At 37.4% G+C, this 24,333-nt stretch overlaps 2 protein-coding genes and 1 long non-coding RNA gene across 4 annotated transcripts in view; all 3 read left to right on the forward strand.

Annotated features, from left to right (window-relative positions):
* The window catches only part of LOC131769437 (tetratricopeptide repeat protein 28-like), a 65,332-nt gene extending 48,041 nt beyond the window's left edge, over positions 1 to 17,291 (forward strand). The window contains exons 14-15 of the mRNA XM_066166371.1: positions 15,365 to 15,472; positions 16,053 to 17,291. Coding sequence (XP_066022468.1) covers positions 15,365 to 15,472; positions 16,053 to 16,375 — 431 coding nt within the window. The 3' untranslated portion in view covers positions 16,376 to 17,291. The remainder of the gene's footprint in view (positions 1 to 15,364; positions 15,473 to 16,052) is intronic.
* On the forward strand, positions 463 to 11,299 carry LOC136281073 (tetratricopeptide repeat protein 28-like). Its single transcript, XM_066167286.1, has 7 exons — positions 463 to 1,114; positions 5,246 to 5,696; positions 6,084 to 6,357; positions 6,736 to 8,551; positions 9,155 to 9,260; positions 10,333 to 10,671; positions 11,229 to 11,299. The coding sequence occupies exons 1-6, from the start codon at positions 463 to 465 to the stop codon at positions 10,589 to 10,591; spliced, it is 3,558 nt and encodes a 1,185-aa protein (XP_066023383.1). The 3' UTR covers positions 10,592 to 10,671; positions 11,229 to 11,299.
* Positions 17,292 to 19,747: 2,456 nt separating the features above from the next.
* On the forward strand, positions 19,748 to 24,299 carry LOC136281339 (uncharacterized). Of its 2 annotated transcripts, XR_010717690.1 has the most exons (3): positions 19,748 to 19,994; positions 22,049 to 22,158; positions 24,104 to 24,299. It is a non-coding gene; the product is annotated as an uncharacterized lncRNA (long non-coding RNA). The 2 variants fall into 2 exon arrangements; XR_010717689.1 differs by lacking the exon at positions 19,748 to 19,994 and having other exon boundaries at positions 20,285 to 22,158.
* The last annotated feature ends 34 nt before the right edge of the window (positions 24,300 to 24,333 follow it).

A 24,333-nucleotide genomic window follows, 5' to 3' on the forward strand; every position in this document is an offset into this window, starting at 1 on the left:
CACGAGTCCTCTGAGAAAAAACTATGTGCCATGGCATATAAATGTAGAAATGTAACATAGAAGCGATAACAAAACACCAAATTAAATCAAAGTAGGTGAAAAGAAAAACTTAAACTATAAGTAAAATGGAAAGCACATCACAAAATACCTCGTTTAAAAATTCTGGAAAAAGTGTGTCCCTTAGCTTGAATTGCTTACAGAAAGGTATGACCCTCCCCTTTAGGTGCTCACTTTTACTGATAACCCTCCCCTCTGAGGCCCCAGCCCTGCCCCCCAAGAAAAAACGTACCTTTCCTTGATGTGGCAAGCCAGACATGACAAAAGTGATTTGATTTCAAAACTGCCTATCGAATTTCAGTGATCGATGTGTGAGATTTTAATAGGCTAGTTTCGAATTATTTGTGCGAGTAAGTCTGATTTTTAGCATCAAGTCGAGGCTGAGGGGAAAGGAGTCGTCTCAACATGGCAGGGAATGATGCCTTCTTCACAAATATGAAAGTTCCTGAGCTACGGAAATTCTTAAAGGAAAGGGGTGTTCAAATTTCTGTAAACGGTAAGAGTAGGAAAAGGGCAGAACTGCTAGAGCTTTGCAAGAACGCGGCTGAAATAAAAGTTCCTGAACTTGTAAAGAAAACAGAGCAATGCGACGAGTTGATTACGTTGCCAAGAGAAAAACTACTTCCCCATCCATTTTCGCTGAAGTTTTGGACTCATGATTTCACCGGTATTCCAGACTTTAGGATTCCCGATAGCTGCCATTATCTGGTTGGAAAAGATGGTTACGATGAAGACTGTTTACGGTCGTATAAAAGTCCCGAGAATTTTTGCTTATTTACTGAGGGGTATGTGGAGGATCTGAAGTACCACGATTTAACTGATGCTGGGACAGATAAACCGACTGGATACTGCTATTTCCAGTTCATAGTCCTTTCCTTTGAAAGCTTCTTCTCTATGAACTTTGTTTTTATAGAGGACGTGGCCGTGATCATTCAGAGCAACTTCAGTAGAAACACGGATAATTTGGGCGTGAAGTACTCCTTCGCTGTCTTCGTTAGCGTTTCGTTTTCTCCGCTCATTCGACCTTTTTTCGCGTTGACTTGGACTTCTACGGACTGTAAGCTGAATAAATATTGTTGTAACCGTGCCGTGTGCCCACCTTTTAGTTCCAGAAAGTGTCTTCACGACTTTTTTAGTCTCAAAGTGTTCGGAGCATATATGCAAGTTCTTGATGGACGTGAACTCCTTATCAGCGCGACGACAGAAGGCGCTTCCTTTCTTTCTTAGACTCTCTTCGCCTGGAAACTCGGAAAAGTTGAGGTCCGGCCTTTTAGCTATTTTTGCACACAGAAATGGCACAAAACTTCATATTCGACTTACAGTCACTCCGATCTTGCTTTCAAAATAAGCACCCCTGTCGTAAAAACAATTTGAAATTAGCCTACATCACCACTACATCAGAAGTGGAAATCACTGTATGAGAATGAAGAACTGTTATGCGATATTTTAAATTACCCATCGAAAATGATAAAACCTTAATCGAAAAAAAGACTGATGTAGCAATATACTGAGAATTAAATATTAACTGCTGAGAATGAGAAATTGTTGCGTGAGAAAAAGAAATCACTATGCGAGATTATCGATTACTTTTTCTGAGCCGGTGAGCAACAGCTAGTTAGCGGAATGTTTCTCTCAAAATGGCGGAGCAACTTAGTGCAGAATACTTTACAAAGTTTGTTGATTCTCTAAAGAGCACCATTGAAAGGGACTTTCGTTTATCACGCATTGTTCATGTAGGATTAGAAATCTGTGCCAGGAAGCTTGGAATACACAACAATGCTTATCACTGTCTCAAAATTCCTCTTCAAACCTGTTTGAGCTGTTAGAATTGTCTTTAGTCGTCTTAGAAAGAAAGACGTCAGATATTTTAAATGTATCATGCCTTTGTCCAAAGGAAAAAATTCCATTGGCATTCTCTGCAAGTTCAGGAGGGAGACCGGCGTACATTATTACAAAGGAAATGATCGAGCAACTGCGTGAGACTAGTTTAAACTGGATAAGTAAAGGAACATGGCTTGGAATCTCCAACCACAGGCAGCCCAAGCTCCAGCTGTGAGATGATCATCTTGCGAAATAGCATTCATGGCGAAATTATAAGAGTTTATATGGGAATATTTACGACCGCTGTTGGGAATAAAAAAATACAGTCAAATTCTCAGTGCATCGCCTGTTATCTGACCGCTTACTATGTTTTCTAGGTTTACTACACAAGAACGGCTTGTCTAATGTTGCAAACCTAGAAATGGATAACTTGCTAAAATGGGTTCTTTTAAAGATAGCAAGCCGTCAGATAACAAGCGCTGCACTTTCATGTTACAGGCAGTCTAAAATGTGGGGCTAATGCACAAATTGGCAGACATTTGGAATTGATTATAATGGTTGACGATGATTATGACTGATATTGAAACAGAAAACAATGTTTATTGTGCCAGGGTCACACAGTCAGCTTACAGTAATTACACAATAGGATTGACCCTCTCTCTGACGATGGAAACAATGGAATTAAGCATTTTCTGAACACTGTGACGATCATTGAAAGTTTCAATATTGAATTTAACATTTATCAGCGTCTAATCAAAATTATTTTGATATTTCCTTTGATGATAATGGAAGTACTTGTACATGATCATTGTTATCCCTCCCTCACATAGGAAAGTTTAATGCAGACGCTGTGTTAATAACAACATAAAACATTGTGAAGATCAACCAGTGAATAAGACTGAAGTTATGCTGTTGTGTTCGAAGCTTGTATAATGAAATGGTAATAATTTTTTTTCAATAGTTTCAAAATTGCACTGAACACTAAGAGAGGATGAAAATTTTCATGCTTCACGATTTTTCTGGAGGTATAAAATGAAATTAATGATATTTTTTAACGGCTGTCACCAGTATAATTGACCCTTAATGATAACTTCAAGTATGAGTCCTGAATTTTGATGTAATCTTGATGGATGCTGTTATTTTCACTGATTTATCATCGAACCATTGTCACTTTTGTAGATGCATTTATTTGGTGGTGTAAGTAGTCCACGGAAATCAATGTAGTATTTAGTGCAATTTAAAATTCAGGCATTGATCTCCTAGAAGACACGTAATGGTAGTAAAAGCGACATGTCACCTTTTACCCCGAGTTTTCGCATTTCAAGGGACTGACAATTTAATATCTTGTTATGTTATGACCACTTACACTTACTACTTAAAGTCTTAGTAATATTAGAGATCAGCTGATATTAGAGTTTGTAGTCATGAAACTTGCATATTTTACATCCCTCTCGAAAGGCTTTCTAACTTGTAACCAAACTAACTGCCAGTGACAACTGTAATGACATTTGAATAGATATAAATTTGTGACCTAATTCTTTTTTTTTTCGGAAAGTTTAGAAAATGCCATCAACAGTAATTTGTATTCTGTGTTAAAAAAAAGCCTTATATCAGTAATGTGAAAATGTTATGCATAACATAAAAAATTGTAAAAACTAAGAGGCAAATTTCAAAGTATTCATTTCAAAGCATTCTGAGTGTTCATTTCAAATTGTTCACATCTTCCATACTCAACAATACCACAAAACAGGCTTGCTCCTCTTTCATTACATTAGTGAACTCCTCAAGCAGTGCTGGGTATGATTCATATGTAGATGGAAGTTCTAGCAATGGTCTACATGTTCTGGCAAAAGGACGTCAATGCTACTCTTCAAGGATAGCAAAGTGCACATCTATGTTGTGTACGTACAGTGATCACATCACTACCAGTGCAGATCCAGAGAAATATGGGTAAAGATTTGCAATTCAGTGACTCTATAAACCGTTTCAGTTGTTCAAAGGATGTCAGTTCTGCTTCAGTTGGTTCTTCAGCTCTGAATAACTTGTTAATTAATTTGGCGGCTTGCTTTAGTCTCGAGGGACTGAAAGTTTTCCTTAGAGCATAATATCTTGAGAATTGGACTCCACCAGTTGATCTCTAAGAGTGATTAGTGACCATTTTCTCCTATCAGTATCCGCTCTAAAACAAACATTAAGATCAAGATAATAAAGAAATGATCACGAACTAAAGAGGCTCTTGGTTGTTAAACAAATTCTCTTTGTCAGCACCATAGGATATGTATAGAGAACAGTACGGAAAAAAAGTATGCTAATGTTAGGATGCAAAGGGTTAAAACACTTGAATAATATAAAAATTCCAAGACATCTTCATCATTAGGTTTAAAATCATCGCCAAAGCACTTGTCCAATGCCTCTCTATCTTCTGTAGTTACAAATTGGCTAAGTCTTCATATCAACGTCTCTGAAGTGATAACTTCATCCCCATAAAGATACAAGGCCACAAAAAGATGTAACAAATTTACTAGGCAGTAATTGGCCCATTGGTAACCATATAGCAGAACCTAGGCAATGGCTTCCCACTATAGTTTCTGCATGTCATGCTCAATAAATGGGACTTTTTAATTGTTTCCAATCATCAGTGATGTGAAGCACTTTTGTCAAAGGCATGCTAAAACATTTAGAAGAACCTTGTTGCCTTCTCCCTTCTCTTCTCTACCAGCAGTGGCTATGTTTAGGTTATGTTGCTTCTAGGAATGCAGAAGGAGGGGGGAACAAAACATTTGTTAACACTTATCCTCAAACTGCGACGGGTGATTTTTTGATAAATTGTTTCACTTCAATATCAATCTCCTATGTAGAAAGCTTAACAGCCGATGATAAGGCATCACCCAAAGGCTGGTTTTCTTTTACAACGGAGTCGGAGTCGGAGTCGACTCCGATATTCTGTTTTCACTCGAAAAGAAGTGCTCTTACCACTTCGACTCCGTCATTAGTGAAAACCAGCCTCAAACAAATGGAGAGAAGGATATCCCGAAACGATTATTTCTTTTTTTCCATAGTTTAGTAATAAACTGTGGGCAAGGACCGGAAGAGCATTTGCAATAAAATTCATCCAAGGTCAAACTTAGTGCAATCCATCGACCAACATCTACATTTCGTTAGTTTCCAATCAATTTGGCCATTTGTTAAATAAAAATATTATTTACATTCAATTGTACGGATATTTGAATAAGAAAAAAAAGTGGAAAGCTAAATGCAAAAGAGAATCTCTATGAAGAAAAGAACTTTTTGTGTATTTATGATTGCTAGATTATTTCTTTTTTCTTCTCACGAACGCCATTTTTTCCTTTTTCATATTGGAGGGTAGGCGACAATTTGCACAATACACAAAAGTTGAAACCCAACGACAAAGCTGGAAGGGTAGAGACTTACAGAAATCTTGGCATTGTCCATCAAAATTCAAGCGATTTTCATGAGACCATTGAGTACCATGAGTGCCATCTGCAAACTACAAAAGAAGGGGGGGATAAAGCTGGACAAGAACGGGCTTATGGAAATCTTGGCAATGACTTTAAAGGCTTAGACGATTTTCATAAGGCAATCGAATGCTATGAATGTCATCCACAAACTGCAAGAGAATTGGGAGGCAAAGCTAGAGAAGGACGGGCTTATGGAAAACTTGGCATTTCCTATGAGAGTTTACGCGATTATCATATGGCAGTCGGGAACCCTGAGCGTCATCTACAAGTTGCAAAACAAGTGGGAGACAAAGCTGAAGAAGGACGGGCTTATGGAAATCTTGGCAATGCCTATCAGATGTTAGGCGATTTTCATAAGGCTATCAGTTACCACGAGCGTCATCTACAAATTGCAAAAGACGTGGGAGACAAAGCTAGAGAAGGACGGGCTTATGGAAATCTAGGCATTGCCTATCATAGCTTAGGCGATTTTCATAAGGCTATCAGTTACCACGAGCGTGATCTACAAATTGCAAAAGAAGTGGGAGACAAAGCTGGAGAAGGACGGGCTTATGGAAATCTTGGCAATGCCTACCGCAACTTAGGCGATTTTCGTAAGGCTATCAGTTACCACAGGCGTCATCTACAAATTACAAAAGAAGTGGGAGACAAAGGTGGAGAAGGACGGGCTTATGGAAATCTTGGCAATGCCTATCATAGCTTAGGCGATTTTCATAAGGCTATCAGTTACCACGAGCGTCGTCTACAAATTGCAAAAGAAGTGGGAGACAAAGCTGGAGAAGGACGGGCTTATGGATATCCTGGCAATGCCTATCAGATGTTAGGCGATTTTCATAAGGCTATCAGTTACCACGAGCGTGATCTACAAATTGCAGAAGGAGTGGGAGACAAAGCTGGAGAAGGAGGGGCTTATGGAAATCTTGGCAATGCCTATAAGATGTTAGGCGATTTTTATAAGGCTATCAGTTACCACGAGCGTCATCTACAAATTGCAGAAAAAGTGGGAGACAAAGCTGGAGAAGGACAGGCTTATGGAAATCTTGGCAATGCCTATCATGGCTTAGGCGATTTTCATAAGGCTATCAGTTACCACGTGCGTGATCTACAAATTGCAAAAGAAGTGGGAGACAAAGCTGGAGAAGGGCGGGCTTATGGAAATCTTGGCAATGCCTATCATAGCTTAGGCGATTTTCATAAGGCTATCAGTTACCACGAGCGTGATCTACAAATTGCAAAAGAGGTGGGAGACAAAGCTGGAGAAGGACGGGCTTATGGAAATCTTGGCAATGCCTATCATGGCTTAGGCGATTTTCATAAGTCTATCAGTTACCACGAGCGTTGTCTACAAATTGCAAAAGAAGTGGGAGAGAAAGCTGGAGAAGGACGGGCTTATGGAAATCTTGGCAATGCCTATCATGGCTTAGGCGATTTTCATAAGGCTATCAGTTACCACGAGCGTCATCTACAAATTGCAAAAGACGTGGGAGACAAAGCTAGAGAAGGACGGGCTTATGGAAATCTAGGCATTGCCTATCATAGCTTAGGCGATTTTCATAAGGCTATCAGTTACCACGAGCGTGATCTACAAATTGCAAAAGAAGTGGGAGACAAAGCTGGAGAAGGACGGGCTTATGGAAATCTTGGCAATGCCTACCGCAACTTAGGCGATTTTCGTAAGGCTATCAGTTACCACGAGCGTCATCTACAAATTGCAAAAGAAGTGGGAGACAAAGGTGGAGAAGGACGGGCTTATGGAAATCTTGGCAATGCCTATTTTAGCTTAGGCGATTTTCATAAGGCTATCAGTTACCACGAGCGTCATCTACAAATTGCAAAAGAAGTGGGAGACAAAGCTGGAGAAGGACGGGCTTATGGAAATCTTGGCAATGCCTATAAGATGTTAGGCGATTTTCATAAGGCTATTAGTTACCACGAGCGTCGTGTACAAATTGCAAAAGAAGTGGGGGACAAAGCTGGAGAAGGACGGGCTTATGGAAATCTTGGCATTGCCTATGATAGCTTAGGCGATTTTCATAAGGCTATCAGTTACCACGAGCGTCATCTACAAATTGCAAAAGAAGTGGGAGACAAAGCTGGAGAAGGACGGGCTTATGGAAGTCTTGGCATTGTCTATGATAGCTTAGGCGATTTTCATAAGGCTATCAGTTACCACGAGCGTGATCTACAAATTGCAAAAGAAGTGGGAGACAAAGCTGGAGAAGGACGGGCTTATGGAAATCTTGGCAATGCCTATCATAGCTTAGGCGATTTTCATAAGGCTATCAGTTACCACAAGCGTGATCTACAAATTGCAAAAGAAGTGGGAGACAAAGCTGGAGAAGGACGGGCTTATGGAAATCTTGGCAATGCCTACCGCAACTTAGGCGATTTTCGTAAGGCTATCAGTTACCACAGGCGTCATCTACAAATTGCAAAAGAAGTGGGAGACAAAGCTGGAGAAAGACGGGCTTATGGAAATCTTGGCAATGCCTATCATAGCTTAGGCGATTTTCATAAGGCTATCAGTTACCACAAGCGTGATCTACAAATTGCAAAAGAAGTGGGAGACAAAGCTGGAGAAGGACGGGCTTATGGAAATCTTGGCATTGCCTATGATAGCTCAGGCGATTTTTATAAGGCTATCAGTTACCACGAGCGTCATCTACAAATTGCAAAAGAAGTGGGAGACAAAGCTGGAGAAGGAGGGGCTTATGGAAATCTTGGCAATGCCTATCATGGCTTAGGCGATTTTCATAAGGCTATCAGTTACCACGAGTGTCGTCTACAAATTGCAAAAGAAGTGGGAGACAAAGCTGGAGAAGGACGGGCTTATGGAAATCTTGGCAATGCCTATCATGGTTTAGGCGATTTTCATAAGGCTATCAGTTACCACGAGCGTCATCTACAAATTGCAAAAGAAGTGGGAGACAAAGCTGGAGAAGGACGGGCTTATGGAAATCTTGGCAATGCCTTTCAGATGTTAGGCGATTTTCATAAGGCTATCAGTTACCACGAGCGTCGTCTACAAAAAGCAAAAGAAGTGGGGGATAAAGCTGGAGAGAGACGGGCTTATGGAAGTCTTGGCAATGCCTTTCATAGCTTAGGCAACTTTCCTAATGCAATCGAGTACCGTGAGCGTCATCTACAAATTGCAAAAGAAGTGGGGGACAAGGCTGGAGAAGGAGAGTCATACGGTAATCTTATCTTATACTCTTAATCAATGCATATCCGAGCTTTCGCGATTTTCATGACTCCAGCCTAAAATTGTCCTGGCAAAATCAAAGGACAAAAGTTTGTTTGAGTGTTACATCTACAGTATAAATTTCAAAGTTGAAAAATTCTCTTACCGCTCGACCTAGTCTGCCGAAGGATTCCATATCCACTTTCTAGGATTTTTCAAAGCCGTTTTAAAATTTTAGAATCCCAGAGTTTTGCGACAAAAGAGAATTTTTGCCTCTGTAGTAAACTGATTTCAGTTCAGCTACACGTTGTTCGTAGCTTTTGCGATAATTAATCGACAAGTTTATCACGGTCTTGCTTATTTAATTAATTTTGTCCAGATTTTACTTGGGACAAATTTGTCGGCGATGTGTTTCACGATTTGTCGGCCTTGGCCAAAATTTGTCAAAATTTAGTGATGACGAAAAAATCGTTTTAAATAAACAACCTTTTTCGTTGGTGCGGAAAGACCCCATGTTGAACAATTTTGGTTGAACAGATATTGGGAATTAAGTGGTAGTAAATGTCCGTTATATTGTATACTGAAACCAAGCACCTCAAAATAATAATTTCCTCAGCCAAAGAGGAGGATGAGGTACCTTATTACACCGGCAGGAAAGATTTGGCAGATATAGAAGATGCAACAGTAGACACTGAAGACAATGAAAAGACTTTGATCAAAAGGTATGGGTTTTTCTGCAATGACTCAGTTTTTTGCCTTTCCCATGTTTTTTTTTCTCATGGATGCACAGACCATTGTAAAGAGCAAGGTTGGAGTTGCTAGGAGGTGTTAACTAATGGCAACTTTTGACAAAGTGCTCTGACTAAAGAACAACCCTCCGGACCTCTTTATAAATGACAGTTACTTTCTTTTATTTTATTTTCTTTTTAATCTTTAGTTAATAAAGTTCATGCTTAATAACTGTAATGCTATTAAAAATTTATTACATTCGTGCTCAAATCACTGGTGATCCTTGCAATCTGATTGGTTCTCATTGGCACGATTTATTGATAAAATGCACTATTTTTTGCTCTAAAGTGCATCGATTTCCCAGCTAATGAGAAAGCTCCACGAAAGTACAGCAACAAATTAGATTTAACCGATTGTTTTAGGAAATCAATCAAAATGCAGAAAAAAAGAAAGACAACTTTTATAACATTTTACACACCAGCTCAGTACTGGATAAATAACATACATGTATTTGTACCGGCTTTAAAAAAATCGTTATTCATTTAACAACTGAATTTTGCAAATTTAAAATAAATGTAATGAAGTGGTAATTGAACTTTTGCCATGCACTTTTGGTCTGAAATCATACTGGTGATTTCAAGTCTAATGCTGCTGCACAATCCTTTGATTCAGATGTCACGCGTATGATTTCAGAACAAAGTTTACTCCACCCAGTTCAATTACCATGTTCTACAGGTATTCAACATTTTTTTTTCAGGGTTTCCATCAATAAAGGGGTACTTAATTATTATCAAAAATGATAGTGAATCATTTAAATAAATGTTTTGATTTATGATTATAACTTGAGGCTATTTGAGTCAAGGAAAAGCAAATTAATGGAAAAGAAAAGAAAAATAAAGAAAAATAACATTTATTAGATCTAGTTTTGAAATTAAGTGTCAATATCTAAATGAGTTTTTCAAACTGCCAGTTTGCCACTTGCATTTTAAATACCTTTGTCATTGCTTACTCCACTTGGGAAAAATATCTTAAAATGCTAGATAATTAATTTCCTTTGCATTTCAGAGGAAAAATCGGAGGTAAGGAAGACTCATGGCACCTGAGGGAAGCTGGTGCCTCTATCAAACTTTGCAGTGGAGCTGTACAACAACCTGTGCCATTTACATGTAGATGCTTATTGTGGAACCCCAGGATCCTCTCCCCCTCCACTGCCAGTGATGAGATATTGGTTAGCAGTGTTATTGAAATATCTCATGATGGCCCACCAGATCTGGATTACAAGAAAAGTTTTGATGCACAGTGCCCCATATTTGGAGGGGTATGAGGTGGTTATCAAGCAACTGACTGACCAAGAGAACAATGAATGGAAGGAATTAAAGACAGAGAATACTTGGCATGGATCAGGTAACGTTATGTTTTTATTAAATACAGGTGTGAATAACTTAATAATAACTTAATGAATGATTATGATATTGCTAGGCTCCCTTTTTCACTGGCATCAATGTCAGCATTTGAGAAATGTGCAGCTCCCCCTCTCCTAACCCAAAATTAAACCCAACTTGTAACCCGAACTTATCAGTTGACTTAAGGGAGAAGGAGTAGGTGTGCAATGACTTAGATGCGGACATCTATCCCTCCAATGCATGACCTGCTGCACTCATAATGTCAAAGTAGACTTCTTGCTTCTTCATAGGCATTTCAAATCCAACTTTAGAACTTTTTTTTCGTTTACCCTTTAGGTGTATCCAAGCAGTACGTGTAATTATTGCACAAATGTTACATGAAGTCTCCAATGCATTTTAATCACTATAATATAAATTTTCCTCAATAACCATGTTGCTGCAAACTTTATTCTTTGAAGCATACATATCATAATGACATCTGTTGGGGGTAACTTTATTGTTTGAAGACTTCAAAACACAGCTGAAGGATGCATTTCCAATCATTTGTTTTTTATGCAGAAACTTCAACAGTTCCCAAGTGGCTTTTCCCATTTGCACAAGCTGTTTGTACAAAATCAGCAGTTTCTTCATTTGCTGCAGTCTGGCGTCCTAAGTCTTTCACCTTTTCAAGAGGTACTGCAGGAGGCCCGGAATTGACCTGTATTGTGCCTGACCTTCCTGATGTCAGTGTCCAAATTCCTCAGAGTTGTGTTCCTGTTTATCAAGATTTCTGTGTGACAATAAAGGTGCATGGAACTATAAAATTATATACATGCCTGAGTCCTGCAACTTTTTCATTTTCCAGTTTTGAAAGCCATAGGATTGGCGTGAGGGGATTGTCAAAAGCAAGGAGATAAAACAAAGGTGCTGAATAGTATAACCTGTACCCTCAGTTACTTGCCATACACTCCATGAACTTGGTGGCGATATTCATGGAAAGAGAGATATTAATTTACAACTTTAAGCTAAAATAGAGGACAGTTGGGCTTGTGCTTGCATGTGTGTGAAGATACATGTGACAAAGTTATAATCAGCAGTTTTGGTAACTTCGAATTATTTGTGGTACTACTGTCCCCATGTGTACTCATGGATCCTGGGCATTCCCTTTTTAAATCTAGGTTTTGGAAAACTCATTCTAAGCAACAGACTTTTGCTTTGATTTAAATGTCAAATTGAAATCATTCCTATCAGGTAAATTGGTTTGTATTGGTTTGCAATTAATGCAATTAGTGGATGAAGTTATGCATGATATCATGATGAATTAGCAAAACCAAGGTCTGAGTTATCTACGTAAGCCGAAGACAACACAGACAAAAGGTTTGGTGAGTTATGACATCATGCAAAAACCAAATGAAATTATTGTTTTATTATACATCTTTTAAACAAATTACGAAAGAAGACATCTCTTTAAATTTGCAAAAGTTTAAGAATACTTTACAGACAGTCAGGGCTTGGAAACTAGGCAGAGGTTCAATTCGACATGATAACTGCAATATCTGCGGTAGATATTGGGTTATTTAATGTTAACTTCACTCTTTATTGTATATTGATTGAGTGCTCTTGACCAATCAGACTTTTTATATTAAGTCCAATGTATACATTTTTTCATAATAATGCTTATATTACTACATAAAACTTTGAAAGGACATTTACATTGTGTACTATAATTTTTCGATAATTCCAAAATTTCATCCTGAAATTCACTTTTCACAATGTAAAGCAAATTATCTTTATGCTGGGAGTGATTTAACATGCCCAACAACTTGTTTTGCTTTTAAATCCAGGTACAAGAATTCCCAAGCGGTGAGCTTAGAGAGGGAGGACTTGTCGGTCCAGTTCTTTACATTTCAGGCTCTCAAAATGTTGCTCTCATCGCGCCTGTAACAATAAGGATTCCTCTCACCTTCCGTAAAGGAAAACAAGAGTTGGCAGAGTTACGTCCCGGTGAACTGAGGATATTACAATGTGAGTCGCTTATTGAAGCACATGACTGGAAAGACATTACAGATCAATTAGATGAACCGCCACGTCTTGTAGATGGGAAAGTGCAATTCAAAGTTAGGCATTTCTCTGGGTAAGTATTTCTCGTCGGCTTTATTTGAAAAATAATACGCATGACGTAGAGGAAATTCAAACGTATTTTAGTGTTCAGTCATACATACGTGGATTTCTTTTAGTTAACTATAGATCCAATAATTGAAATGACCACTCGAATACGTATATACTCAAGATTACTCTGCAATGGCTGATAATCGTTTCCATTGGATTGCTTGAGGTGTGTTTGATTTTTCCTTTCCTTTTTCGATAGATTTCGTCCAATCAAGTTGATGAGATCACTTTTACAATCTACTTCGGGCTTCACTGAGTTTGTAGGAAAACTTTGCAGTAGGTCTAGGCCTCAGCATGCCCGATTTTTTACGTGCTTGTGTGAGACTGGTGTTCGAGGACATTTTAAACTCAAACTTTTTTGCTATCCTCAAAGACTGTATTATGATGTAATACGGAAAATATCGGAATGTGTCGTACCCTACAAAGTCGAAGGCTGCTCTTCTAAACCAGTCTGTGGAGAGGAGAAAATTTTGGTGTCTCTTTCCGAGGCTATCATACCCCAGGGCACAGACCAGAAAAATTCCCTGCAGTTTGTGAGGTATAATATAATACAATTTATTTCTGGCCCATCAAGTACATATGATTTAATTAAATACTTCTAGGTTACGTCATGATAGTTTTATATAGAAATGATTTATTCCTTCCATTGTAAAATTGTACATTGTTCAACTGTCAGTTAACCATTTTTCGCCATGGCTTTTTTAGGTTTCTTATCAATCAATAGGGCCATGGAAATATACATGTTGGTTTTGTTTCGGCTTTATTGTCTTCAAAGTCTCGTTTTTAAATATTCAGTAGGGCTCTCGTTGAATGTGTTGTCATTTTCGGTTGTAAGAAAAGATTTCAAAACGTGTGCTTTTCTAGACGAAGACTCGGCTAGTGTACGTTAGGTTTGCCTCATTTAAATTCATTTCATTTTTAACAGATTCCACGAGAACAAAGTTTATTACACTGGTGGTGAAGTTTGCTTAGGAAGTGAGAATGTTCCAGGAGTGAAGTTTTGCGACCAAAATCAGCAACTTTTGTGCAACATTATCATGGTATTAGCCTTTCAAGTAGGTGACATCTTACGGTTTGTGGATTTGCTAATTAAATGCACTTTTAGCCCAGAGCTAATAAAGTACTGATGCCAACCTTACTATAGTAGATGACAATTAATTAAATGGATTAGCAATGCTTTAACCACAGGCAGCCCAAGCTCCAGTTGTGAGATGATCATCTTGCGAAATAAGAGTCATGGCGAAAATTTTAGTTTGTGTTGGAATAATTACGACCGCTCTTAGGAAGTAAAAATACAGTCAAATTCTCAATAAAAAATATCTCGCCTTACTTCGAAAGTGCATTGCCTGTGGTCAGACCGCTTACTAAGATGAAAAGAAGCCATTTTTGCAAGTTCTCCATTTTTAGGTTTCTTTCTCCTAGGAGTAGTAAAGCAAGTTTCCGAGTAAGATAATGAGGTCATTTAAGGCGGCACAAAACTTATTAAGGACGAATCACTAGAAACAAAACACTGAGGAACGTCGAATAGGTAAAGAAATGTCCTACCCACAGAAAACAGTATATGAACATGCACGACTTTGCAAATTTTTGATTTTGATTTTGTGATTACTTTACTTTTCAGTTGCTTTAAAGTCCCTTTCTATGCCTCTGCCTTTTTTCTTAATTAATTTTCCTTTTTCTGATTAATTAGTAATTTTATTTATTTCCTCATTTCTATTCACCACATACGCACCCGTAATATTGCAAATTTTCCTTCCTCCATTCAGGCTTCTATTCCTGTCACCTCTGACTTTGAAGAAGGAAGTGGTAAGTTGTTGTTTTTGTTGTAGGTTTTGTTGTTGTTCGAATAAGTACAATTTACTAGACTAGTCATCTTGTTCTAAAATATGTCGTTCGAATAAATACAACTACTTAAGACCAGTCATCTTGTTCTAAAATATGTAAATTCAGAAATGTAGGCTCTATGGATTTTTAAAATGTAGTTTTTAGTGACAAAGCACGTGTTCTCAATGGATAGTCATAATAACCTGCCTTACTTCATGTGTTAATAAATCGGGCCGTGCCCCCCTCACGCTCAACAATGATGGCTTATTGTCTCTGTTATGTTTCAGTAAACTTAAAGCAGGCCACGGTGCGTGCGTCCCTCCTTGCAGGGACTTTGATGCTGAAAACGAATAAAACACAAAACGTCTTAGGAAAGACACAAAGAAGTGTAATTCTACAAAAAAATTATTCCGTTGGCTGTATCATTAAAATGATGGAGTAACTCTGACAGTGATGAATCCTTTGCACCTGCTATTGCTTTTCAAATGAAATCTTGAATCGAATATTTTTTCAATATTACTGCCCCCTTCGTCTAATTTGTCAATACCCATTGTTACTTATAAGAGAAATCGACAAAACCTACCACTTTAATTTGTGAACGCCGGGTCTTACCCGAATGATCACAGTCCAGGATCACCACATCAACGTTTCTGAACCATCAGCGCCATAAAACTTGCATTAGTTCTCAACCCAGCCATCTAATTAACCCCATTATTCTGCAGGTATCTCCTCCCAAAGTGTGAAACATTCAATCGTAAAGCATCCAAATTCAGAATCATCGTTATGCAGCCCTGTTGCACCTCCTAGAAAGAAGATACACCAATCTACAGGTAGTACCGAGATTGAAAATGTCGCGATGGATTTCCCTTTTTAATTGTATTTTTTTCAAGTTTGCATGTTGTTTTCACGCGTTTATGTATGGTAAAACTTGTTTATGCAGAAAGACTGGCATTATATTTCTTAGACATCCTCTTTACCCACTTTTATAAGCGAATAAAAAATAATGAATTAAAAGTGGGCTCTATCAGTAATCCAACACCCGTGTATCTTGAACTACATTAACCTATTCCAGCGTTAACGGCTGGAGACTATAGCTAAGAGACGTTAATGACCTCCATTTTCAAGATGCTTGTCGGGCCATACGCGAATAAGAGGTCAGAAATAGATAATGAGTCTGGAAAACTTCCTAAGCGTTTTTATTTTTTTTTTTATGTATGGGTTGGGAAAATGGTTCCCCTGCCGCTGCAAATGTATCCTCGCTCAAGCTTGACAATCTTTAGGGCAGACGATTCGGTATTGAATGATATTAAAAGGTGAGAAGTCACCTTTCGCCACAACTGTTTGCTATTCGCCAAAGCCTTGAAACATCCCTTTTCTAATTTTTTATTCTCCTTCCGTTGTTATCCTCAGGTTTGGTTTGTTATCCTCATTATGTTAAAGATGGTGAACCATCAGATGAGGAGTTGGAATGTCTGTCCAGGGAACTTGCAGGAAAATGGAAGACATTAGGAAGACGCCTGGGATTCAACGAAGCTGCAATAGATGACTTTGATCAAGCCAATAAGGAGCTGGCAGAGAAGGCTTATAAAATGTTAATGGCTTGGAAACAAAAAGGAGGCTGCGAAGCTACTTACAAAGTTTTGTACGATACCTTGTGTCACAAATTGGTGGAATGTAAACGTCTAGCAAAGCAGTATTGTTGCGATGAGATTGTAGGAAATGACTCTCCTTAGTCATATACGATAGAGACTGAGTCGTTTCTGTATTACGTCAAATATCTTTGTGAGTACTCTAAAGAGCGTCTGTGTCGAGCATTCGCGCTTAGTAAGTCGTTCCTTTTCCTTGCGATTCAAGATAGGGGAAAGATTATCTCTTTAAAAAAAACATATTTACCCGTATTTTTTCCAGAACGACAGAGCTGAATAACGTCTGCGCATGCGCTACGCTTTGGCGCGGATTTTGAGTCGTTTGCACGTTCGATGTGCTATGCTATAGATTCTAGGCGTTTTTTTACAGAATAACTTCCAGAATAACTCCCAAAAGCTTTGTACACCCCTTAGATATTTTTAGAATTTTATTTTCTTCTTTGGACAACACTGGAAATAGGTAAATTCCTTCAACGACAACAAAATGCCTTGGTTTTAAATGCCAGCTCTATTTTTCGCCGCAAATTTCGCTGAATTTTAACCTCGAGCGCTTGAGCCCGTGTTATTGACCGTATAACTGTGACGTAGCATTTCGTTGTTTAGCTCTGTCGTCCAGAACATGTGAAGCACATTACTACCCTCAAGCATCTTATTTCGTATTTCACAGCTTGAAATTAGAATGTATTTTCTCCTTATTATTCTCTGTGCATTTCCCAAGGAACAGACAAAGATAATTGGTTTAACAGTTAAGAGCTTCTTAAGTTAGAGATCAGTTACTATATTCTCGTGTTCTTAATTTTTGATTATGTTGACACTGTAAGGAAAAATTAGATGCTAGACACTATTTGAGTTAAAATTAATCGTTTGTGGTTAGCTTGAATTAACAGCGTAATTTTGTATAGAGCGAGATTCCCCTTGTCTCAGTGTGGTGGATAAGTATAAAACGTGTAACGGCCTTAGAATAAAATTTGTAGATGCTGAGCTACCTTTTTGTTCTTAAAAAGTGTGAAAGTTCAGCAAAAATCAAATACAAAATGTCTCTTTCTCAGGTTTAACTCCCATGATTCTTTGTGGTTTATAGAGGTTTCGCCCCATTGAAAGTTCAACAACAAGCTCACCCCTGCTTCGACGAGTGGTCCCTGTCAAATATAATATAGATTTATTTAGCCAACCCTAAAAGCGGAGTTCCAGTCAGTTTATTTTCCAGCCCTTCAACTTCTAAAAATTCCTATGCACTGGCTCTCGAAGCGAGTTAACGAGATGTGGAACGGAAGGACGATATTCTCACAACTTGCAAAGTGATCAACATATCAACATGCGTGCTAGTCAGCGGTATTTTCAAGCAGCTAAAGAGTTTCGTTGACGTTCCTTACTGTTTGAACGGATTGTCCAGAATATAGAATGTTTTCTTCCTTAGATTTCTGTATCGGTTGAAATGATATTTTATTGCCCGTGTTTGTTAATTTTGGTTTAGACAGAATGAAACGACGTTAAACGACTTCGAGTTAAGATCTAGATATCACCGGTCCATTAAAGGGTTTACACGCGGGATCAGTAGTCACTGAAACAATGTGCCAGAATCCTACTTAAAATCTCTTATACCTTCTCCTGGTGTCGCCATTATGACTGTTTACTTCAACGGTTTTTCTCTAAACTGTCAAACTCCTCCGATAAGCGTAGAAAATTAAAAAGAAAAGTCACATTTCAACTCTTGTCGATGTTTTTAAAAATTCTCCTCTTTCAAGTGCTCTGGCTGCAAAGACCTATGCTGTAATTGCATATCAATGTACATGTCTTTAAACCGTCCTCTATCCTGGCAACTCTTGCGACTGAAATTCTAAATTTGTCAACCATCTGGTTCTTACGCTGCGAAAGTTAGATTTCAACGAAGACGGGCTAGAACTAGAATATCTTTGTGCATTACAGAAACTAATCCAAAGATCAATTAAGTTTTATATTTAGTTTTAAAGTTGAGTCGATATTGCTATTGACCCATGAAAGAGATTCGAAAGTCTGATATGATAGCCTCCATCAAATTCTGTCCTGGAAACTGGAGTTGTGGCAACATCACGGTTACCATGAAAAACAACAATACATTTTATTGATCTGAAAAAGTATTCATTTGACCATCAACTAAGACTTTCACTAGTTCACTCTGACAAAATTTTAACATAAGAGGTTTTAAAAGGGCTTGAGTATTTGTTAAAATTGGCCAACTTGATGCAAAACTCAGGATATACATTGAATGCGTACTTTTTTTTAAACATTTTTTCATTAATACAGTTACCTGCTGGCAAAATATTATGATGTATTTCAACCCAACCATTTTCTTATGAACACCATTATGAAATAATTATGCAGGTGCCCTGGCTAAATAAAAAAATGTGTAGTATATACAAAATGTCTTAAATGCCACATTCAAACTAAGCGAACGGCATTGAGAAAGGTGTGTAAGGGAACAGGGTGGCTTATTTCTTTCACTCATTTGATTCTCACACCTGTTGCCGACTAGTTCACGAGGCTGGGCTGTCAGGACGAGGGACTGAGGATTTTAGCAAGCCATTTGATTTAAGGGAAATGTTAATTAGGAAAGGGATTTTTTTGGAGCCTGGAAAATATCATTGTGTAGAGCCATACAGGTACTAGCAAACTCATTCTTATAAACTACTAGAGGAAGGATACAATATTTTACTTCATAGATTTGATTCACAGGTTGTGCACAAAAATTAAATTGGGCTATTAGAACTAAAATCCCTAAGGAATGATGAAACGTAGCCGGGTTAACAGTGAAGTCGCCTCTAGCGCTCAAGCCGTTGTTTTCAAATGTCGGTTTTTTTTGCGAATACAACAACGTGTATGGTAAAGAGGCCAATCTCTTAGACAATAGCTCCGAGAAGCCGAATTAAATACAAAGATAATAGATTGAAAATGATTGAGATCGTTGTAAAGATGCTTGCGGCAATGATGCGTTATTTCCAAAAATAGAAGAAAAGGTCGGAGTTTGCCCCAGATGGCCAATACTGAGACGGGCTTAAAACAACATATATCAACGTCGCGATATTGTGACGAGTCGTTCATAAATTTAACAACCGGGTAAACGAAGTCAGGCTGAAAAGTTTTTTGCCACACAAGCATTTCACGCCGAGTTTACTGCAATCGTGGAAATTATTCGATGGACCATGCCTTTAGCAAAAGTTTTCCATCTGCCAAAACCTTGGTTGAAGAAAATCAACCATTCATAATTTTTTTCGTCCTTAAGTCTCCTACATTTTGGTTTTGGCAGAATTTTGTAAGCGTCTTTAAGAAAGCTCTAAGGCAGTCTGTTAGTACATATCACAAAGACAAGTGATTCCCAACTTCCGGTTGTAGCCCAATTCATTTCCGCTTTGTTGCTTCAAGCCAAGTTGAGCATACCACTCAAATTACTCAGGATACATTGTGCGTAGTTAAAGATGGCGGACAAAGGAGAATGAAAATTTACGGTAAAATTTCCGCACAGCCCCATCCTACATTATGCATTCAGTTCTTGAACAGAGAAAACAATGACAAAAACAATACATTTCCGTTGGGAAAACAGATTTGTTTTACAATAGTATGGGGCTGTGCGGAAACTTTACCAAATTTACCCGAAATAATGAGCTCCAAGGGAAAAGATAACAGAAGAATCTCAGGTTTGGCGAAGCCTCTTGCTGATTGCAAAATAGAGGTAAGATTTTAGTCGACTCATCGTGTTCTCTACGCTGAAGTAGTGCGTGTAGTTAACACAAGGATATGTACGTTTCAACGAAGTCAGCTTCAAGATTGTCCAAGACCTGGTTACTCAAATGCCGGTACACGTTGCTGCTACGGGTTGCAGCTAGGGATTGTTCCATTTTATGCTTACGTTTCTTTTTCTGAGTATTGCTCGTATTAATCTTAATCGTGACAAATTACTCAACAGGAAAGTTATTTTGAACCTAGAATGAAAAAATGACATCGAAGGCACGTGAGGTTTGGTTTGTTTCTTTTTAACCCTTTAACCCCCAAGATCTGATTGTTAATTCTCTCCTCTAGCTGCTACACATTGTCTTGTAAATTAGTTGTAAGAATTTGTTAAATCAGCATAACTTTTCTCTGATAAGTTTCAGGATTCTTGTTACCTGTTTGCTGGATAATGTGAGGATATTATCAGGAGAAGTTTCATGTTCATCACTTCTGGGAGTTAAATGGCTAATTAAGCTTACATAGTGCTAAGGATTTACTTATGTTTTTCTCCATGGAAAAATAGCAGTTACATGTAGTTGCTGCTTAAAATGAATTCTTCAGGACAAATTTATCTTCAGGTTTTTTTTATTTATTGTTTTTCTTGTTTTGCTTTATTTTGTTTCAATTTACCCTTCAGCATAATGCAACTTGTGGTTAAATTAATTAAGTGCAGAATGGATTCTTTGGTTCACCACTGAAATGAAACATCCTCCCTGGATCTTGTACAACATTTGTTAGTGTCTTTTGTTCTCCTTTATTTTGTTTTTTATATCTAAAGTAAATTATTATTTGTAATTTATTTTAGCAACTGCTTCAATTGTTCACCTTGCTTTGATTCTTCAGTTTTTTAAAATTTTCTTTGGAAGTATATTAAAGAGCGTGTTTCTTTTTGGACTGTTAAAAGTATGTTTGGCCATCAGGAGCACCTCTGGGACTGTGATTCCCACAAACCACTAAATTTGTATCTTTTTTCTCTTTCATTTATCTTTTTTGAACCAATGATGCTGTTGTTTTGTTCAGCTTATCAACTTTGCTGAGCAAGTCTCCAACATCTTGCAGTTCCCTTCAGTCTATAATTTCCCCCATCGCCTGCATACCTACTTCTTGATAATACCGATGATAAGATATTACCCAATAAATTTGTCCTGAAGAGCTGTCTAATTTTGGTTGCCTGCAATTCTGATTTTTTTTGGCTCAGTATATAATGGATGACAACCCAATTGGTAGCCTTTGACAACCCATGCCTTTGTTGGAGAAAAGAATGCTCATGCCTGTCAAGTTTATTTTATAAATTATATTACAGCTTCCCTCTTTTATGTTTATTATCCTTCAAATATTTTTCAACAATAGGTATATTCTTGCATATCTCCCAGTTTTAGCTATGGGACATTCTGTCATGTGATGGGCTTAGACCAATTGCCCACAAGCAAATAATTGTATTTGTCGGATTATAATGGAACTTATTGATCATCAATTTTTTTTGTAAAAGTAAGGTAGCTGATCATGATGTATCATGATGTATTGTAAGTGTAAGTGTAATGTGTGGTTTTGTACTTAAGATTTTAAAACATGAAAAAAGAAGGAATAAAAAAACAGAGAGAAACTAACTTTGGCCACTGCTAAATACAAGAAACTAAATTGATGTTTTTGTTTCTGATTGGTTGAATATAGTGCTAGTATTTTAGCCAATCACAGACCAAGGTCATGGAAAAACTTAGAAATATTAGATTAATTGTTTTTAGGCTCAATCAATGTTATGAATAGCACTGTGTAAGACAAGTAAAAAGATTATTATAGTGTTCAGATCTGTCCCAAATTGTCTCCTCGTAGCCAACTACCTGAAATCTTGCTCCTTTTACTTCTGAGATTTGAGAGTTGACTTACTCAACTGAAAACCTGATCTGACACAGGTTGTTTATAATATTTCTGAGAATATGCTTGAGATCGTTTTAATGCTCAACCAGAAATTTGTCAAATTGTTTTAGATATTTTATCTCCTCAATGGTTCTTTTTTAGATTTTTTCAGGCCCTTCTTTATGGATGCTGTTAATGTTTCAGAAAGACAACATGAAACATGCCTGTGATAAGGAGTTTAAAGGTCTTAAAGCCTGTTTAAGACATTAGCAGCAAGTTTCCTGGTAGACTGACCAGGCTCAAGATAGTCAAAGGGGGCCCCAAAAGTGTCCTGTCAGGGATGGCAGAGACTTCATGTTGCTTGACAGTACTATATCTTCAACTCGGTGACAGATGTATAGAATAATTCTTGTTATCAAAAGACAAAGCACAATTTAATTGTGGGAATTGTTTGACTTCTGTTCTGATTATCACCTAGCAACAACCAATTATATCTAATTTACTAGCATAAAACCCATGATAAATCAAGCATTCTTTTCCGTGTGATAAAAGTAGCTCTCGCACATCTGTTGTACTGAGTGAATACTACAGCAAAAGTGAGCCAAGTGATTAAATACTTAGACAAACAAGTATAGTTTAGTAAAGCCAAGTGAACAGGGTTAAGTTCTCAGCAGAGAGAAGGGTTATAGAAAAAGGAAGCCTTGGTTTTTCAATACAATACATTCTTTGCCATATACCTGTCCAGAGTTTGTTTCAGGTCAAACTTTGTTAATGAACTTGAACATATTGGGTTTGTAACGACTAGCTTCAAGGGAAACAATGTTTTTTTTTTTCCAAGACTCTCAAATGTTCCTTGAGCAGAAGGCAAAGGGGAAAATCAGGGTCAAATAAAAATTGTTTTGATTTGAGAGGTATAAAATCGTGATATTAAAAAATTTAAAAGTAATTTTGAGTACTTACATACTTAAACATGTTCTCTCAAACTCTAATATATACTCTCAAATTAGTCAGCTTTAATCAGAATTAATCAGATTCATACTTTTATCATGTGGTGGGTACTGTCTTACAGCAAGAGAGGAATGGGGTTTAACTTTTCATTGTCAAATTGTTGGTGTCCTTTTTTGTTATTTTCTCCCCAACAGTCAACAGTCATTTGCAAAAATTAGGGACTTGAGATAAGAGAATACAGCAAGTCACTTAGTCATAGGACTGTAATATACTTTGTTTACTTAAATTCAAATACTACCTTCAAAATAATCTAATGATAACCATTATATACTGAAACAAAATGTTTCATTCTTGATTGGTCCATTGTGTATGAATTTGAAAATAACTTAATAAGTTTCTTATTAAGTTACAGGTTTTCCATACCACACACTGGCTTGAAATGAAAGCTTTTGAAAATAACTAAACAGCACTAAACTTTTCCATTGTTAAAGAAAAAAACTTTAAAATTTGATGTGTCCATCACCCTCTTCATTCTAATGAATTATCAAATCACACAATATAATTATCTACATCTCTAATTACAAAAAGCAGTACTTGTATGAGGTTTTGTTCAGAACATATCTGCATACATAAAAAAGAACAAAAAGGTCTTGCATTTCATAATTTATGGTTACTCATAATTTGTTGTGAAAGGTTTCCAAAAAGCACTCCCATAGCTTGTGCAATTACCAAAGCTTTCTAAACATCACTCATACCTTTTAATTAAGAAATGTACTTGAGCTCATGGGATTTCCCTTACAAATACATGTGAGATTAAACTAGATTCATAGAATTGAGCAATAGAAAAAAAGAAATAAAATTCATCATATTTGGAAGATGATGCTTATGTTACTGTTAATTATGCTGTTATACACATTTCCCATCTGCACCCTGTGCTCACATGTGCCAATTCCTGCAAGAACACACTGTCAGCCAAGGAAATTGTAGAAGCACAATGATATTATAGAATCCTCACATGCATTTGGTATTGTCTGTTTTAACCCAAAAAAAGCAAAGAGAAATTAGTTGCTTGTTACTATTTGGGGTTAAAGGTTCTGAGAAAGTTAATGTTTAAACAGTAGAAAACTTGGTGTGCCTGGCCTTTTTTTTTTCCTATGGGACAAGATGTTAATTAAATAGGGATTCTTATCAATGAATTTTTTATCATGTATTTTATTTTTTTATCTCTCTGAAGTTTCCCTCTTGTTTGATGATGTATTTTTGTTGCAGGCAAAGAAAATTGAATTGTGGAAAATTGAAAAGAGAGAACAACCACACCTGTTGCAGCAAAGTTCAGAGACAAAAGACACCACAGGGAACCCACTCATTTTTTGTCTGGGATGAAAAATGTAGTAAGGAGACTTTTGGGCTTGTGGAAACTTAAAAAGATTACTGCTAATATGAAATATATGAGAATTACTTGGCATACTGAGTATGTTGTGTCCTTTTTACATTTTATT

This window comes from Pocillopora verrucosa, chromosome 5, assembly GCF_036669915.1.
Source record: "Pocillopora verrucosa isolate sample1 chromosome 5, ASM3666991v2, whole genome shotgun sequence".
In the NCBI taxonomy this organism is placed as follows: domain Eukaryota; kingdom Metazoa; phylum Cnidaria; class Anthozoa; order Scleractinia; family Pocilloporidae; genus Pocillopora; species Pocillopora verrucosa.

Coding starts and splice junctions, on each gene's coding strand:
- LOC136281073 (XM_066167286.1), top strand. CDS start 463: ATGGCAGGGAATGATGCCTTCTTCACAAATATGAAAGTTCCTGAGCTA. Junction 6,358..6,735: donor ATCTACAAATTGCAGAAAAA/GTGGGAGACAAA, acceptor GAGAAAGCTGGA/GAAGGACGGGCTTATGGAAA. Junction 9,261..10,332: donor GAAAAGACTTTGATCAAAAG/GTATGGGTTTTT, acceptor TTTGCATTTCAG/AGGAAAAATCGGAGGTAAGG.